Source organism: Pelophylax lessonae (genome assembly GCF_965119305.1).
Source record: "Pelophylax lessonae genome assembly, chromosome: 2".
Classification (NCBI taxonomy): Eukaryota; Metazoa; Chordata; class Amphibia; order Anura; family Ranidae; genus Pelophylax; species Pelophylax lessonae.
This window is the reverse complement of record NC_138769.1, coordinates 120,234,278-120,253,380: the sequence shown is the minus strand read 5'-3', so window position 1 is coordinate 120,253,380 and position 19,103 is coordinate 120,234,278. Positions and strand designations below refer to the sequence as shown.

The following is a 19,103-nucleotide window of genomic DNA, read 5'->3' as shown; positions in this document are numbered from 1 at the left end:
TCCGGTGGGGGACACCCGATGTGGACCTGTTAGCCTCTCAGCTCAACAAGAAGGTACAGAGATTTGTAGCCAGGTTTCGGGATACTCTGGCCAACGCCACAGACGCACTGGTGGTTCCTTGGGGTCAGTATCGACTGATCTATGCGTTTCTTCCACTAAAACTTCTGCCGAGGCTTCTGCGCAGAATAGAGGTGGAGGTTTTTCCAGTAATTCTGGTGCCTCCAGACTGGCCTCGCTGGTCTTGGTACGCCAAATCTGGGAGGGTTGGTCGCTGATGTTCATTGGAGACTTCCTCTCAGGGAATATCTGCTATCTCAAGGGCCGATCTTCCATCCTGCTTTAGAGTCGCTGGCTTTAACGGCGTGGCTGTTGAAAGCCAGGTATTGAAGGATAGGGGTCTTTCTGACTCTTTTTGTCCTCACGGAAGGACCTCGGAAGGGATTGGCTGCGTCTGCTGCGACCATATCCAGGTGGATCAGGCAGACAGTGGTACATGCTTATTCACTTAAGGGTCAGGTTCCACCTTTCCCTGTGAAGGCGAATTCTACTAGGGCGCTGAGTGCTTCTTGGGCTTTTCGCCATCAGATGTCAGTAATACAAGTTTGCAAGGCGGCAACTCGTCGTCTGTGCACACGTTCACAATATTCTACAAAGTAGATGTGTTGGCATCCTCAGATGCTTCCTTTGGCCACAAGGCTTTGCAAGCTGCCATTTAAAAGAGAACCTAGTCTCTTTGAGGGTGTAGATTTTTTCTAGGTGAGCTCCAGTTGTTCCTGGTTGAGCTCCATGTTACCTGGTTGACTAAGTTTTAGCCTTTGGGAATTACGTTATTTTCTGCGTTATTTTCCCACCCCTCATGTTAATACTGCTTTGGGACGTCTCAATGGTAAAGAAGAATATGGAGCTGCGTCTGTCAATGAATGATAGCGAAAACTGGATTTTTGACTTACCGTAAAATCCTTTTCTCTGAAGTTTGACAAACGCAGCACCCGCCCCTCTATATATAAGTTTGGTTGGGGTTATTCTCTTCTGTCACTGCTTGCAGCAAAACTGAATGCCTATAGCAGAGTGAGTGAGTGTATACCCCCAGAGACTGCCCTATAGGCGTGGTAAAGATTTTTCCTGCCTAGTGTCCTACTCCTGTAGGGGGCAGCATAACCCAATGGTAAAGAATAATATGGAGCTGCATCTGTCAATGAGCTTCAGAGAAAACGTTTTTACGGTAAGTCAAAACGTTTTTTTCGTACACGTACATGGTATAGCAGGCACATACCAGAAATATAAAGTTTTGGGGTAACAAATGTTTTAAATCGACTCTGTATCACTTGTAAAAAATGGGAATGCCACATCTTTGCTGCTTACTGGCCCCTACAGGTCCTCACCACTTATGGTTGTGTTGAAGATCTGCTCCTTTGCACTAGTTTGTCCTGTCTTAAAATATAAGACAGCTAGAGAAAATATAGCGTGCGGTAGGAGTAGGGGTAGAACTATTGAATAATTACAATGAGCATAAAGCAACAAAGCACCAGAGTTTCAACAAATGGGCTTCTAGAAATGAATTCCTGTTATTTTACAGACTGTGTTTATTTGCAACGGAGTCTGTGGTGATGGGGTCACTTTAAAGGGAAGGGCATAGGTGTTCTTCTTGCTGCGAGTCATCACTGAAGCAAAGCTCTTTTTAACAGAATGTTTTCTAATTCATCACAATGTGTCCCTTGCATTGTTTTGCCAGATCTAGTGCTCTTTGTATTATTGTGTAAATATTACTTTCAGTGTGCTTTAGAAGTGCAGTAAATATTAGACTTTGTAAACTTGATCAGAGCCTTGCAATCTCAATATTAACATTTTCTTAAGGCATCATACAAGTAAGCCTGCAGACCTTGGTGGGTTAAAGGAAAAGAGAAATGTAACTAGAGTAGACAGTAACGAAAATGGAAATTGAACGTGTAATAGAATCTCTGGATTTAAAGGTTTTCATCAATAAATGATAGGGAAGTAATACAGCCAGCTCTGCTCCTGTTCACTTTGGCAACAGGACTGTCGGAATCAGGCAAGTGTGTGTTTATGCTTTGTATAGCTGTCATTCTGTCTTTACACATTTTACTTATTCTCTATATTATGGATTTATTCCGTTTTGTTATCAGTCTTTATTATCTGGTCCATAGTGCACTTATTTTTTATTTTATTGACTGATTTGTGTAAGAATATGATATCCTGAGGGCAGTTATGTTTTACCTCTTTTATTTATTTGATTAAAAAAACATTTTAATGACAATTCTTTTTTACATTGTTGTCACATGATCTCATGAGAGTGAACTTTCCACAGTTCTTGATCATAAGGTTCAGTGCTATGTCCAATTGGCAACTGGTAAACATCGCATTTGGTGCCAGGTGTGTCAGCACAGTGTATTCAAGAATGACGTGAATTTCCTCACAATACATTTCCTGGTTCCAGGTACATAAAGGTGTGCATGGAATTGTAAAGGATGAGAAGAGAAAACCTGTCCCTAAAGCCACTATCATCTTCAATGAAGGAGTAAAAGTCTACACCAAAGAGGGAGGATACTTCCATGTTCTGCTTGCACCAGGTTTCCATAATATTAATGCCACTGCAGAGGGCTATCAGCAACAGAATACTCAGGTATGAATTTATTTGTTTGAGTAAAAAATATTACCGGATATAAGACATGCTGATGTTTATTATTGAAGTGAGCAGTTAGGTTTGTCTATTTAAAATTATGACTGAATTTTATATATGCAGTCCACTAGGCTAAAACACCTACTGGACCCTTTAAGATCTCTGGGATTTTTGTTATTTGATTCTTCTTATGCTCTATTTTTTGCATTGTGAGTCTCTCACAAATATAACAAAGATGTCCCTTCATACTTTTCAACATAAAACTAAGTTGATAATCTACTGTTGCTATTCTCTATTAGCTCAAGGGTCCCTAAAAAAAAAAAAAAAAAGTAGTAGGAATCTCACTTTATTCTGCCAAAAACTGAAATAGTTTAGAATTGACTGATACCCTCTGAAACAAATATATATTTAGTGCTTATCAATGTGTCCAAACAAATGCATTATGTTTTTTTTTTAAAGGATCACTTCATTTTTTTATTTTCCCTTTGTCTGTGTATACAAAATAAATAAATAAATATTAGAGGGTATTGTTTGATATAGTTGTTGCAGTGGGTGTGATTAATAAAGTGAGTGTTGCTACAGTGTTTGATTTGTAGTGTGCCACCTTTCCCCCTTTGCTTTGTTATGGTTTAGAAAAATAGGGCCTGGAGAAATACTGAGATTGTGGTAGTAAAATAAGCTCCATTGTTGGTGTCAGTAGCACCAATAATAATCCCCAGTATTGCTGTCATTGCCAACAGTAATAACCCCAGGCGTGTGTCAGGGCCAGCATTAACCTCCTGCATGTGTTGGCTCATGGGTGAGAGAGAAATGTGAGTTTGGTCACATGTACTGTAAGTGCAAATGCCAAAATCTTGGGGTAGTGTGTCACAAGGGAAATTTCCAAAGGAGGCACAGGTAAAAATATAATATGTTTCTCACTACAGTAAGAGAACAAAGTTATTTGCTGTTTTATCCCTTACCTATCCTAATCTAATAAAATAAATTTGTCTGTTACACTTTGTGTCCCGGCTTGTGACAAGTTTGATTTAAAAGTAACAGATGTCAGAAAAGACTAGACAGAAAATTAGCAGTGTAAGAATATATCCATCTCCATAATTATTATATAAAAGTCTGTTGTTATTATTTAAATATAAATTATATATATATATATTATGTATGTATATATATATGTGTATATATATGATTTTTTTTAATCAGAGAATAAAGTTTATTGAACAAACTTTAACAAATTCCACAATATTTGTGTCACAATAAAAATATATATCAAAAGTGCCCCAAGAGAGACATACAATGCACAAGCAGATACAAACATTAGGTACATTCGCATCCCAACTGGGAAATGCCTAGCAATACAGTACATAGTTCCATCCTAAGAAATCCACTCAATAAAACAGAAAATGATGGGCGCCATAATACACCGGGTTCAGAATATTCAAAGGAAAGGAGACATATTAGTAACAACCACAATCCCAGCATCCTCTTCATAACCAAATCTAGCCATCCATCCCAGACTCTGTCAAACTTGGCCGGACAGCACCTGTGTTGGTAAATAATCTTCTCATACTGAAGAGTGGTACTCTTGTGGCTAACCCACTCCTATGGAATGGAGGGGAAGAACTTTTCCAGAGTAATAAAAACACTTTCTGTGCCTGAAACAGGGCTATAGAGACTGCCTCTTTAACAAAGGGGTAATAAATTATATTTACATATAAATTATAATTTATTGGTTGATATAAAAAATATTGCATTTTATTTTATTATATAAGGTCCTAAAAATTACACAATATACATAAGTCTATTCTAATGGCTAATGGATATAATCAGTGCTTTCTTTTTTTCCATTATACTGCAGCCATGGACTTTCCAGCACGATTATGAATTCTGTAGTCTACTATTTTATGCTTTTAGCAGTGGTTCCCTTCAAAAAATATAATGTATCCCCTGAGATATGTACTGTTGCCTCCTTCAGAAACATTATTGCACTGTGTTTAAATGTCGTGCAGACCTCTGTCGAGCAGGAGAAGGGAATGGGTTGTCCGTAGTATGCCTCTCAGCTGAAGACATCCATGTGATCCCTAAACTGGTTGCCATAGACTCTAGGCTAAACTGGGTCAGCTGCATCTCAATCTGCTGGCAACATCCCTGAGCCTCAGCCAGGCTGGCCCTATAATTTAACTGTCAGGAGTCGCTCAGCCATGGGGTTACTCCGCGGACCTGCCAAAGATAAAAAGTGAAGTCCCCTCTTTGGATTGCACAGTGAAAGACCTAGTCTGCATGTATTATGTGAATAATGTTGATGGTACTTACTGCTGGTCTGATGTGGGGTGCTAGCAGAATTTTTTAAATGTGCTTTAGGACCCTTCAAAAATATAGTTGAAATTTCTTTCTCTCGTTCATTGAGGGACACAGGAAGTCTTAAACCTTTGAGTTATCCTGCTGCCTAAAGAATAATTGGACTATGTACCAGGAGGATGGATGTGTATTTCCCCTAAAGAATGTGGTACTCCACCTGATAAGACCCCTGGTGGACACTCCATGGGCTTTTCAAGACTGTCCGGATCTTCTAGATCAATGATTTGGACTAATCTTCCATCCTGGTCTGTGCTGCAGGATCTAGATAGAGGGATTCCTTAGTCTGATGTCATGTAAAATACTGATGTATAACTGTTGTGCGGTCACTGGATTGTATCTTTTGAGTTTAAAAAGAAAAACAAAAAAACTTTTTGATTAAAAAAAGATAAGAGGGATTCCAGTGATCATTATTGCTTCATATTGACCCAGGTGGATCTAGGATGTTAGCCTGGTAAGAGTTCTGGCAGATGCACGATAAGCTCTGCTAAACTGACTTGATTTACTGTCCCAGGGGTCAATATGCTGTCCTGCTCCATGGTCGCTGGCTTCTATGACATGGCTATTGAAGCCCAGGTTATAAGGGGTGGGGTTGTCTTGGAATCTGTGATTCCTATGATGGTCAAATCTAGAAAGTGTACTTTCCACAAAATCTATAATTGATGTCACCCTAGAAACTTCTCTGTGGAACAAATTCTCTTTCTTGCAGCTGGGTCTAGACCAGGATCTGGTCCATGGTACTATCAAGGGTCAGGTTTATACCACTTCCATTCTGTTTCAGAGACCATCTCACTCTTTTATTAATGGTTCTCCTATGTGGCCCGCCCAGTTTGTTCCCCAGTGACTCCATTGGGCCTGAAACAGGTTCTCACCATGCTTCAGAAACCGCCATATGAAACTCATTTAAGACATTGCTCTCTCTCTGCTGATCCACAAGGTGGTTTTTCTTGTCGCCATCACCTCTGCAATACAGCTGTCTGAACTAGCAGCCTTTTCTTGCAAACAACACTGTTTGATCTTGCAAGCTGGTGTTTAGTCCCAGGACTTCTTTCTTGCCTAAGGTAGTTTCCACCTTTCACCTCATTGTTCTCTTGTCCCTCTGTCCAGCTCCAGTTCAACAAAATAGAAATTCCTGGAGGAGGTTCAGGTTGTATCACTTTTAGTCATTCCAGGTGGACCCTTGAAGTATTCCCCAGCTTCTAATTCCACCATTTCTAGTTTGCTTATACAGATTTTCATTCAATCTTAATGTCCCAAGCATTGGGTGTTCGCCTTTCCTGTTGAGGCTCACTCTGCTAGGTCTGTGAGCATCTATTGGTCTGCTACTTGGTCCTCGGTTTACACTTTTTTTAAATTCTACCACGTGGGTGTTTCTGCATCATATAATGCCAGCTTTGGGCGTTAGGGTTCTTCAGGTAGCTCTTTGAGCTTGGGCATCAAAAACAATACTACTACCTAAACATTTGTTACCTTAACACAGGGAATGGATTAAGGTAAAATATTTAGGCATCTTTAAAACCACTTTAATAGACTAGAAAGACATTTTCATTTTTTTTAATCAGTATAAAGTCCTTTTCTTGAAGTCTTCAAAGGACTATATATACATGTGTATCTTAAAAAATTATAATATCAAAAAGTTAATTTATTTCAGTTATACATACTATATCTCCTATAATATATAGATTCATTACACACAGAGTGATATATTTAGAACATTTCTTTCTTTAATTTTATTGATTATATCTTACAGCTATTGAAAACCCAAAATTCTGTATCAGAAAATTATAATATTACATAAGACCAAAAAAAAAAAAGGATTTGAATACAGAAATGTTGGCTTACTGAAAAGTATGTCCATGTACAGTCTAATATGCACTCAGTACTTGGTCAGGGCTTCTTTTGCACAAATTTCTGCATCAATGTGGCGTGGCATGGAGGCAATCAGCTTGTGGCACTGCTGAGGTGTTATGGAAGCCCAGGTTGCTTTGATAGCAGCCTTCAGCTCCTCTGCATTGTTGGGTCTGGTGTCTCTCATCTTCCTCTTCTACCTTGACAATACCCCACAGATTCCCTATGGGGTTTAGATCAGGCGAGTTTGCTGGCCAATCAAGCACAGTGATACCATGAATATTAAACCAGAAATTGTACTTTTGGCAGTGTAGGCAGGTGCCACGTCCTGCTGAAAAATGAAATCCGCATCTCCATAAAGCTGGTTAGCAGAGGGATGCATATAGTGCTCTAGAATTTCCTGGTAGAGGGCTGCACTGACTTTGGACTTAATAAAACACAGTGAACTGACACAAGCAGATGACATAGCTCCCCAAATCATCACACCGCACCTCATGCAACTTGGATTCTGTGACTCTTCCTCCAGACTCTGGGACCCTGATTTCCAAATGAAATGCAAAATTACTTTCATCCGAAAAGAGGACTTTGGACCACTGAGCAACAATCCAGTCTTTTCACCTTAGCCCAGGTAAAGCACTTCTGACGACATCTCTGGTTCAGGAGTGGCTTGACACAAGGAATGGGACCATTGTAGCCCATGTCCTGAATATGCCTGTGTGTGGTGGCTCTTGAAGCATTGACACCAGCTGTAGTCCACTTCTTGTGAATCTCCCACAAATTCTTGAATTGCCCTTGCTTCACAATCCTCTCAAGACTGCAGTTGCTTGTGCACCTTTTTCTACCACACTTTTTCCTTCCACTCAACTCTCCATTAATAGGCTTGGTTACAGCACTCTGTAAACAGCCAGCTTCTTTAGCAAAGACCTTTTGTGACTTACCCTCCTTGTTGGGGCTGTCAATGACTGTCTTCTGGACAACTGTCAAGTCAGCAGTCTTCCCCATGATTGTGTAACCTACTGAACCTGACTGAGAGACTATTTAAAGGCTCAGGAAACCTTTACAGGTGTTAACTAGCTGATTAGAGTGTGAAACCAAGAGTCTACAATATTGAACTTTATTACAGTATTCAAATTTTCTGAGATACTGACTTTTGGGTTTTCACTAGCTGTAAGTCATAATCCTCAAAAAAAAAAAAAAAAAATGCTTGAAATAGATCACTCTGTGTTATAAATATATATATAAAATATATGCGTTTGACTTTTTGAATTGAATTACTGAAATAAAATAACTTTTTCATGATATTTAAAATTTTTGAGATGCACCTGTAAATGCCAGATTTAAGACTTGTTTTCTTCAGTAGACTCTAGATAAAGTATTTAACAGTCAGTACAAAACAAAAAATATTTTTTGTTCAAACAAATCAAGGATTCAACATTATTTGTTTTTTGTGTTCTTTCCAGGTTCATGTTCGACATGATGCAGCCAGCTCTGTTGAAATAATCTTTGTCATGGATAACCGTATTTTTGGACTGCCTCGGGAGCTGGTTGTTACTATTGCAGGTAGGATATTGTACCGTATTTATTAAAAGCTTCAAACACATTCCTTAGTCATTAACAGGGCAGATTTCACTGTACAGAGGGAATTCCAAGTAATGAAATATGAAAGTGATTCTAAACCTAACGTGTTTTTTAAAAATGTCATACTCGCCTGCTCTGTGCAAAGGTTTTCCACAGAGCAGCTCTGAACCTCCTCTTCTTGGGGTCCCCTGCTGGCACTACTGGGTCCTCCTGTTTGGTGAGTGCCCCCATTAAAAGCTGCACTCGTGCAGACTCAATTCCGAGCCACACTGCCTGCATTCATAGATACCGACAGTGTGACTTTGCTCCACCCCCTGCTCTCTCTTGTCAAAGAATTTGATTGGCAACAGTGGGAGTCGCTGGCTATCTGTCTTGTGAGGTGAGAGAGGCGCTGCTCTCGAAACAGTGCTGGATTGAGATTGGGCTCAGGTAAGTATCTGGGTGGGAGGGGTTCTGGTCACAGAAGTTTTTTTTACCTTAATGCAGAGAAAGTCTTTAGAACCACTTCAAATCAACTTGCTAGAGGTTAATGAAAAACATGGCGTTTTGTAGTACATTATTAAAGGAAATTTGTACTAAGAGAAATATGTAGGATGCTGTTGCTGAACACCTTCTGAAAATGCTAGCTGCCTGTCTGTCTCAGGGGTCAATACTTTTAAAACACAGACCAGGAAAGTGAGACTTTCCACTCCTGGTGTGCTTTCTTGTTACTGGTAATTACTCAAAGTATTGACACCAAAGACAGCAAGGCAACCAGCATTTTTCTAAATAGCCTCTATACTTTCCCTGAACCTGATAGGCTGATAGTGACCCTATACCTATTTTGTGTGCTGTGCAAAAAACAATTAATAGTTTGCAATATATTGTATTTCCCAGAACTGTACTAATATATGATTTGCTGAATTCATTACTCTTTCATTTTGAGTCTGTTTATTTTATCATTTATCAATAATAAGAATAAGGTAACAGCATTTGAATTCAGTTTTGGCATATATAGTACATGAAGATGCGTGTAAGTTTAGTTGATATTTCCAAGAGAGAATTTCAGATGCAGCGTCTATAAATGACCTTTTCAGTACAACACAACCTATTTTGTTTACACTATGTAGCGTCATTATATGTGAACCAGGATGTGAATCATAAATAATCCTGAATTGGTTATTTTCTCTATCGTTCATCAACAGACGCAGCTCCATCTTCATTACTAGTAGGGTTATGCTCTTTCCATCAGGAATAGGCACTAGGCAGGAAAAAAGCTTAACCACACCTATGGGGGCTGTCCCTGCAGGCATAGCCCCTCACACTCTATCATTAATCAGGTTTGTTCTTCCTAGTTTTAGGAATAGGACCTAGCCCTGCTGGGTCTCTGGTCTTAGCTGTAACAAGAAAAGTTTGTGATTTTTTTTTTTCACTAGTTAGTTCCTGAGGACCAAGTTCGAGAGGAACTACAAGCAACAGCTGGCTGGGGTTTTCGCACTGGATAATCTAGATCCTTAAGGTCTCCCAGCCTTGCCATCGAGTGTGAGCAGGGTATAGTCCAGAACTAGGCCTCGCCACGACAGTGCCCCGATGGATGGGGACGAGCATGCGAGTGGACCGTCTCGCTGGGACGCAAACGACCTGAAACGCCCTGAGTCGCAGCTTCCCCTTGGCTGACAGCACCCCCACCCCGGGTGGGAGGTGATCTGTGTTGGAGTGGTGCCCACCTGGTACCGTGGTATGGTGAGTAAATGTTGCCCCCCAAAAACCCCTGGCGGTTTCGGGGGGGGGTCGTGGGCCCCTCCCTGGGATGGTCGGACCTTAGGGGCTCCCTCGGTTTCCTGACACCTCAGAGGACTAGTCTGGTATTCTCCTCTGCATTTCCCCACCCATAGCATGCAGTAATAACGCGGCCGTTATGGCGCTTATTTGAGGGGAGTGAATGGTCCTGTTTGGGTCCCTGGTCAGGGACCTTTAGATGCTTATTGTTATGTTTAGATGCTTTTAGGGGTCCTGGAGACCGCATGGTGTGCCATGGGCGCTGCCAATTTGCTGTGGTTCGTGATTTCTATGTTCCCATTAAGATTAATTGGGCAGCCATTTTATATAATTCCCCATTGAGAATGTATGAGCGGCCATGTTTTTTTGAGGTCCGTGGGCTGGACAGGTTTGCGGCATGGCTTTTTACAGATAAGGGCAGAGTTTTCTCTTCTTCCTGTTTTGTCAGTATCATACACTGATCGTGCTGGCAGCTTCTTGAGGTTTTTTTCTCATCTACTCTGCTATTATTATATAATTATCAGGGATTGAGAGCCCGCAGTGTTAGCAGTGGGACAGCGTTTTTTGCTGGCTTAAAGGGACAGTACCCAAAAAAATTTTATTACATAACTTGGAGTCCCAGGATAAAAAATTTCACCTGCAGACCCCCTGGGAGCGATTTCGGGACTTTCCGATTCCCAGTCTTAGCCAGAGATTGCAGTTTTTTTTTTTTTTTTTTTGCAAAATTTGATGTCCAAGGTAGATTTGGTCATTTCTGGTACTGCCAGCCGCAAACGCCCTCCACCCTCACCTCCATCAGCAGGGTTTTCAGACTCTGTTATAGATATGGTCGCTGCAGAGGCAGACCACCTTGAGGGGTCGGTGTCTTCGCATTCTGATGGTAAAGAGGACCTGTCCTCATCAACCGCAGTGCGGAAAACCGGCATTGGTGGAAGCTATGATCGTTTCTCTGCGGGAAAATCTAAAAATGGCTGATGAACCTACAGCGTCAGGTGCGCAGGTGCCTTTTGGTTCCCGCAAATCCCCAAAGTTGGGGAAAGTTTTTCCCTTGCCCAGAATTTTTTCACTCCATTGTAGATGAACAATGGAGACGCATAAAGCACATGTTGGTGGTGCCTAAGCATTTTGCATGCCGTTACCCCTTACGGAGGCGTTGTCCATCAGGTGGACTGTTCCACCAAAAGTAGATGCTCTGGTGACCAGATTGAATAAGGCGACTCTGGTACCAGTGGAAGAATCGCCAACTTTTCCGAATCCTGTGGATAGACGGGTGGAATTGTTGTTCCGCCATTTACACGTGGTGGCAGGTCACAGGTAAAGACTACCTTTGTGAATGTTCTGGTAGCGCAGACTGCTGCTGAATGGGTGAAGTTATTTAAAAGTAACTTGGAAACTGCACGGCTCCCTCCTGGTAAAGCTCTGTTATTCATGTGTGATATGTCCCTGGATTCACCTCCGTTAGTGGCCAGGACGTCAGCAGTGGGGATTACGATTAGGCGATTGGTATCGCTGAAATGCTGGTCAGCTGACCAGGCCTCAAAAAAGGCTGTGGCTGATCTTCTTTTTACAGGGGAGAGGCTGTTTGGATCCTCTCTGAATGAGTTGATCAAAGGTATCACAGGGGGTAAGAGCACTAATCTGCCCCAATCTTCAAAAAGTAAGACACCACGTCCTAGGCGGGGGCCTTTCTTTAATGTTCATGAGTGTTTTTTGTGCTTCCGAGTTGCAAAAGAAAGAAAAAATGGTTCAGGTCTTCTGGGGGTCCCTTAAAGCCATGGTCGGGAAAGTCCGGAAAATCTGGGCCTGCCGACAAGTCCTCAGCTGCATGAAGGGGTTGGGGGACGTCTTTGTTTCTTTCAGGAACCCTGGACTTCCTTAATTCAGGACAAGTGGGTTCACAAACTGATCCGATCAGGGTACAAGATCGAATTCCGGTCTCGTCCGTTGGACAGGTTCTTCCTGTCCAATCTACAATTACCCCCAGTCCGGTTACAGGACCTGCATGGGGAGGTACAAGATTTGCTGTTGCAAGGAGTGATTGTACCGGTTCCATCTCAGGAACGGTTTCAAGGGTTTTATCCAAACCTATTTACAGTGCCCAGACAGGAGGGCAAGGTGTGTCCCATTCTGGATCTCAAGGCTCTGAATCGCTTCGGGTGAGTACAGAGGTTTCGGATGGATTCCATCAGCATAGTAGTGGCGTGTCTTCATCAGGGAGAGTTTTTAGCCTCCATAAAAATCAAGGACGCATATCTACACATCCCTATTTACGCTGGACTCCAGCGGTTTCTTCCCTTTGCAGTAGTAGAGGAACATTATCTATTTGTGGGGTTACCCTTTGGCCTCACCTCCGCTCCCAGAGTGTTTACCAGGGATCTAGCTCCGGTATTGGCATTGTTACGCCAGTGGGGGATTGCGGTACTAGGGTACCTGGACGATTTCCTGTTGAGAGCGGACTCTCACTCAGCCATGTTTTGGGATTTGGAGATCAGGACTCTACAAAAGTTTGGTTGTAACATCAATCTCATGAAATCCTTGCTGACTCCTGTCCTGAGACTGGAGTATCTGGGCTTGACTCTAGATTCAGCCTTGGCAAAGATTTTTTTTTCTCCCCCTGGACAAGCTACAAAAGTTGCAGGGGGCGATTGGGTTGTTGCTGGACAACAGTCTGTCCTCTCTGCGAGTTTGCATGCAGGCCTTGGGTCTGATGGTCTCGCCCTTTGAGGCGGTCCCCTTTGCTCAGTTCCACACAAGACCGTTGCAAAGGGTGATTCTGGTCAAGTGGAACAAGCATCCAAAGTCTTTGGATTCTGTGATTCGGTTGAGCCACAACACAAAGTCTGCTCTGTTGTGGTGGATTCAGTCTACAGCTCTGTGCCAGGGCAAGTCCTTTCTTCCGTTGTTTTGGACAGTGGTAACCACGGACGTCAGGCTGGGGCGGGGTGCTGGGGAAGTTCTGTGCCCAGGATACCCGGATGATGGAACAGTCAAGACTTCGATAAATTTTTGGCGCTCAGAGCAGTAAAGCTATGTCTGCGTCATTGGACAACTCGTCTGCAAGATTGTTCGGTTTGGATTCAGTCAGACAATGCCACGGCTGTGGCTTACATCAAACACCAGGCGGGCACCAAGAGTGGCAGCCAAGGAGGTGGCCGAGATTCTGGCCTGGGTGGAAAGCTTTGTTCCAGCCATCTCTGCTGTACACTTTCCAGGTGTGGAAAACTGGCAGGCGGGTTACCTGAGTCGTCAGGTGTTGGATCAAGCGGAGTGGTCCCTGCACCTGGAGGAGTTCATCTCCAGTGTGTTCGGTGTGGGGACTCCCAAGGTTGATCTTTTTGCTTCTTGCCTAAGCAAGAAGGTTCAGAGGTTCGTAGCCAGGTCTCAGGATCCTCTGGCCAAGGCCGATGTCCGTATCGGCTGATTTATGCCTTTCTCCCATTTAAACTTCTGCTGCGGCTTCTACGCAGGATAGAGGTGGAATGCATTCCGGTCATTCTGGTGGCTCCGGACTGGTCTCCCCGGTCTTGGTATGCGGACCTAATAAGGCTGGTCGCCGATACTCCTTGGAGAATTCCTCTCAGGGAAGATCTGCTGTCTCAAGGCCTAATCTTCCATCCTGCTTTACAGTCACTTGCTTTAACGCAATCTTCCTGGAAGTCGACTTTCTAGCCTTTAAGAGTGTAGGAATCACAGAGTCAAAGACCCCTATTCCGCAACACCTGGCTGCTGAAAGCCAGGTGTTGCGGAATAGGGGTCTTTGACTCTGTGATTCCTACACTCTTAAAGGCTAGAAAGTCGACTTCCAGGAAGATTTATCATCGTACTTGGAATTCATACATCTCATGGTGTGAATCACTGAAGGTGCATTCTAACTTGTTTTCTATAGCTAGGATTTTGGCCTTTCTGCAGACACTAGTTGAACAGCGGAGCGGTTGGCTTGGGCACAATCAAAGGCCAAGTCTCGGCTTTGGCTATATATTTCCAATGCCCATTAGCTACGCATGCATTGATTTGTACTTTCATCCAGGGAGTGCGCCATATGGCTCCTCCGAGATGATCTCTGCTGGCTCTGTGGGATCTCAGTCTGGTGTTATCCGTTCTTCAAAAGCCTCCTTTTGAAAAAAATCAGATTTCTCTGCCTTTGTTGTCTCAGAAGGTTGCGTTCTTGGTGGCTATCACTTCTGCTCGCAGAGTATCTGCATGGCAGCGTTGTCCTGCTGCTCCCCTTATCTGGTGCTACACAGACCTAAAGTGGTACTTCGTCCTAATCAGTCGTTTCTCCTTAAGGTGGTTTCTGATTTTCCTTTGAATGTGTTGCTTTCACTCTGTCCTAAGCCCATGCATCCTAAGGAACATGCGTTGCATTCTTTGGATGTAGTTCTGGTGATCAAGGTTTATTTGTCCTTTCTGATGGACCTCGTAAGAGATTGGCTGCGTCTGCTGCGACCATTTTCAGATGGATCAGGCAGACAGTGGTACAGGCTTATTTACTGAAGGGTCAGGTTCCTCCTTTCCCTGTGAAGGTGCATACTACGAGAGCGCTGAGTGCCTTTTGGGCTTTTCGCCATCAGGCGTCGGTGCTGCAAGTGTTCAAGGCGGCAACCTGGTCTTCTGTGCATATGTTTACAAAATTCTACAAAGTAGAAGTGTTGGCATCCACGGATGCTTCTTTTGGCCGCAAGGTTTTGCAGGCTGCAGGTTGAAAGAGAACTCTTTTTTAGTTTCTCTTTGAGGGTGTAATTTTGTTCTAGGAGAGCTCTGGTTGTTCCTGGTTGAGCCCCATGTTACTTGGTTGGCTACGTTTAGCCTTTGGGGGACTTGCGTTAGTTTTTTGCATTGTCTTCCCACCCCCCATAAATATACTGCTTTGGGACATCCCTACTAATAATGAAGATGGAGCTGCATCTGTCAATGAACGATAGAGAAAACTGGATTTTTGTAAGAACTTACCGTAAAATCCCTTTCTCTGAAGTTAATTGACAGACGCAGCACCCGCGCCTCTACTTCTGAGTGTATGGGGATTTTTCTATTCTAAACACTCCTTGCAACTAAACTGTTTGATGATAGCAGAGTGTGAGGGGTTATGCCTGCAGGGGCAGCCCCCATAGGTGTGGTTAAGCTTTTTGTCTGCCTAGTGCCTATTCCTGATGGGGGGAGCATAACCCTACTAGTAATGAAGATGGAGCTGCGTCTGTCGATGAACTTCAGAGAAAAGGATTTTGCGGTAAGTTCTTACAAAAATCCAGTTATTCTTTCGTGGCCTAAATTCCCAGCGCTGCTATGATAACAAGCAAATAGGATGAAGGCTAAGTTTAGAGGACTTAGGCACAGTGCCTACCAACCTGACTTGCATTGTGTACAAGAAAACCACAATTAGATTTCCATTTACTGTACAGCAAAACTATAATTACTATATAATATATATTGGATCGCCTTAAATAACAATACTATTTAAAAGAGAAGTATGGCTTTTATTTAAAAAAAAAAAAAAGCAATCGTACTCGCCTAGATGGCTGCAGCACCGATCCCATCTGCATCTGTCTCCTGCCACCTCTAAGACTAAGAACTGAGAGAATAAACACCTCTGATCGCTCAGCTCTTGGTCTTCTGCCTGCAGAGAGCCAGTGACTGTCAGTCACCAGCTCTCTGTTTTACCACTCCAGCGCTTACTGGAGTGCTAGACTGTGGAGGGGGCAGGAGCAGCTGGTTCAGGCTCCCAACAGCTCGCTGAGAGGCTCAGCCGGCTGACACTCCAGGCATCAGGGTAGATCCTGACTGTCAAGTCGGACTTTTTCCTAAGCTTGGACTGGCTGTGTGATGTCAGTCGACAGCATGCTAAAGCCCATTTTCTGCTGAAATTGGTCACAGGAGTACAGAACGAACTGCACTCCTTTTAATATATAGAACAAGCATAGCCAAAAAAAGCTTTGCCTATACAGTGCCTTTTATTCACCCCTTGACTTTATACCTATTTTGTTACATTACAGCCTTAAGTTCAATGTTTTGTTAATCTGAATTTTTTGTGATGGATCAGAACACAATAGTCTAAGTTGGTGAAGTGAAATGAGAAAAATATATACATAAAACTATTTTTTAGAAATAGAAAACAGAAAATTGGCATGTGCGTATGTATTCACCCCCTTTGTTATGAAGCCCATAAAAAGCTCTGGTGCAACCAGTTGCCTTCAGAAGTCGCATAATTAGTGAAATGATGTCCACCTGTGTGCAATCTAAGTGTCACATGATCTGCCATTACATAGACGCACCTTTTTTGAAAGGCCCCAGAGGCTGCAACACCTAAGCAAGAGGCACCACTAACCAAACACTGCCATGAAGACCAAGGAACTCTCCAAACATATAAGGGACAATGTTTTTGAGAAGTACTATTCAGGGTTAGGTTATAAAAAAATATCCAAATCGTTGATGATCCCCAGGAGCACCAAAAAATCTATCATAACCAAATGGAAAGAACATGGCACAACAGCAAACCTGCCAAGAGATGGCTGCCAAACCAAAACTCACGGACCGGGCAAGGAAGGCATTAATCAGAGAGGCAGCACAGAGACCTAAGGTAACCCTGGAGGAGCTGCAGAGTTCCACAGCAGAGGCTAGAGTTGGGCTTTATGGCAGAGTGGCCAGAAGAAAGCCATTACTTTCAGCAAAAAGGCACGTTTTGAGTTTGCGAAAAGGCATGTGGGAGACTCCCAAAATGTATGGAGGAAGGTGCTCTGGTCCGATGAGACTAAAATTGAACTTTTCAGCTTTAAAAAAAAAAGCTATGTCTGTCGCAACCCCAACACATCACATCACCCAAAGAACACTATCCCCACAGTGAAACATGGTGGTGACAGGATCATGCATCAGGGGATGTTTTTCAGCAGCCAGGACTGAGAAACTGGTCAGAGTTGAGGGAAAGATGGAGGGTGCTAAATACAGAGATATTCTTGAGCAAAATCTGTACCACTCTGTGCATAATTTGAGGCTAGGATGGAGGTTCACCTTCCATCAGGACAATGACCCCGAACACACTGCTAAAGCAACACTTGAGTGGTTTAAGGGGAAACGCCCAAAGCCCAGACCTTAATCCAATAGAAAATCTGTGGTCAGACTTAAAGATTGCTGTTCACAAGCACAAACCATCCAACTTGAAGGAGCTGGAGCAGTTTTGAAAGGAGGAATGGGCAAAAATCCCAATGGTAAGATGTGGCAAGCTCATAGAGACTTATCCAAAGCGACTTGGAACTGTGATTGCCGCAAAAGGTGGATCTACAAAGTATTGACTTTAGGAGTGTGAATAGTTATGCACATTGACTTTTTCTGTTTTGTCCTATTTGTTGTTTGCTTCACAAAAAAAAAAAAAACATCAAAGTTGTGGGCATATTCTGTAAATTAAATGATGCAAATCCTCAAACAATCCATCTTCTAGGTTGTGAGGCAACAAAACACGAAAAATGCCAAGGGGGTGAATAATTTTGCAAGGCACTGTACTTCTCCTTTAATTCACACACTGTGACTTTTTGTTTTGTTGTTTAAGGTTTACATATTTAACTGTCTTGTTACTGGTTTTCAGGAGCCACAATGACAGCCTTGCTCCTTATGGCCTGCATTATCTGGTGTGTGTGCTCTATCAAGTCCAACAGACACAAGGATGGATTCCATCGGCTGCGGCAGCATAATGACGACTATGAGGATGAGATACGTCTGTCTGCAGGATCCAAGAAATCCCTACTAAGCAATGAGTTCCAGGATGAAACAGACACAGAGGAAGAGACACTGTACACCAGCAAACATTGAAAACACAAAATTGCCAGGAGCAGTTGCACCAAGTAGGAGACCCAGTTCTCCCCACTCTAGGGAAAAATTCCTGGTTTGGCTTCAGCAACTTCCTGACGTTCATACTTGCACATTTTGCCATTGATCTTCTTTGGAACTACTTTTATGTTTAAGTGTCCTTTTATTTTATTTTATATTATTATTTTTGTGTGTTTGTGTGGATGAAGCCTATTGTCTGCTAGCAGAATATTGGAAAGATCTAAGGAGTCGAACAGCGTTGGATTGCTAGTGAAGCCTTACCTAGCGCACACTTTACTGCTCAGCAGCCATTTTAGGTTAGTTAGGAGCTATTGCAATATTTGACAAGGTGCTTTATTGAGCCTTTGTACTTCTTTCTTCTATGACCTCTCCACAGCAGAACAATATTGACTGTCTAGGTGAAAGTGATGTCATCTCTATTGTATTTGCTAACTGATTGAGATTATTTCTTGACCAGTTTTTTTTCTTCATATTTTATGCCACAAAACATGAATGTCTCACATGAGAACACTAACATTCATATAGTTGCTGAATGTCCTTCTAAAAATTCAAAAAGGTTGTGAACCTAGAGTGCTTTAATATCACTTAGTTCTCTTCAGAACATATAGTTATGAAGAAGCTATGGACATTAGGTACAACAGAACACCAGCTTTATCTATAGGCTGCTGAATTGTCAGCAAGCTTTCCCATTTACCACGACTTGCCATTTCCAGCAAGGTAGCAAAAAGCACATTTCCCAGAATCCTTTGCTTGCTGTGTTCATTTTTTCACTGAAACATAGCAGGTGTGTTCTTCATTACTAAAAGCCAAGCTAAATAATGCACTACTATTCCTTATATAGGAATAAAATATTTCTGCCTATGTATAAGCGATACATGAAGAGGCATCATATTTCTCATAAATGAGGATGAGGCCCCATGTTTGCAGTCCCTACATATTGTGGGTTTGATCAAGTTACATGTGTTTAGATCTGTGATGATTATTATTTTTTTTTTTTTTAGTTGTAACTTGTCATGTTTGTGACAAAAGGTAAATCTTTGAACTCATGTTCAGTTTGCTAAGATAGCTGCCAAATCCACTGCCTTATACTGTCCTGTACAGCTTGGATGGGATTTAT

General features: G+C 42.5%; 2 protein-coding genes across 2 annotated transcripts in view; one reads left to right on the top strand and one right to left on the bottom strand.

The window, feature by feature from the left end:
- The window catches only part of CPD (carboxypeptidase D), a 239,753-nt gene extending 221,297 nt beyond the window's left edge, over window positions 1–18,456 (top strand). Inside the window, exons 19-21 of the mRNA XM_082244945.1 lie at window positions 2,456–2,641; window positions 8,299–8,398; window positions 17,745–18,456. Coding sequence (XP_082101071.1) covers window positions 2,456–2,641; window positions 8,299–8,398; window positions 17,745–17,968 — 510 coding nt within the window. The 3' untranslated portion in view covers window positions 17,969–18,456. The remainder of the gene's footprint in view (window positions 1–2,455; window positions 2,642–8,298; window positions 8,399–17,744) is intronic.
- TMIGD1 (transmembrane and immunoglobulin domain containing 1) overlaps window positions 1–19,103 on the bottom strand; it is a 532,600-nt gene that overhangs the window by 354,436 nt on the left and 159,061 nt on the right. The gene's annotated exons all lie outside the window — the stretch shown is intronic.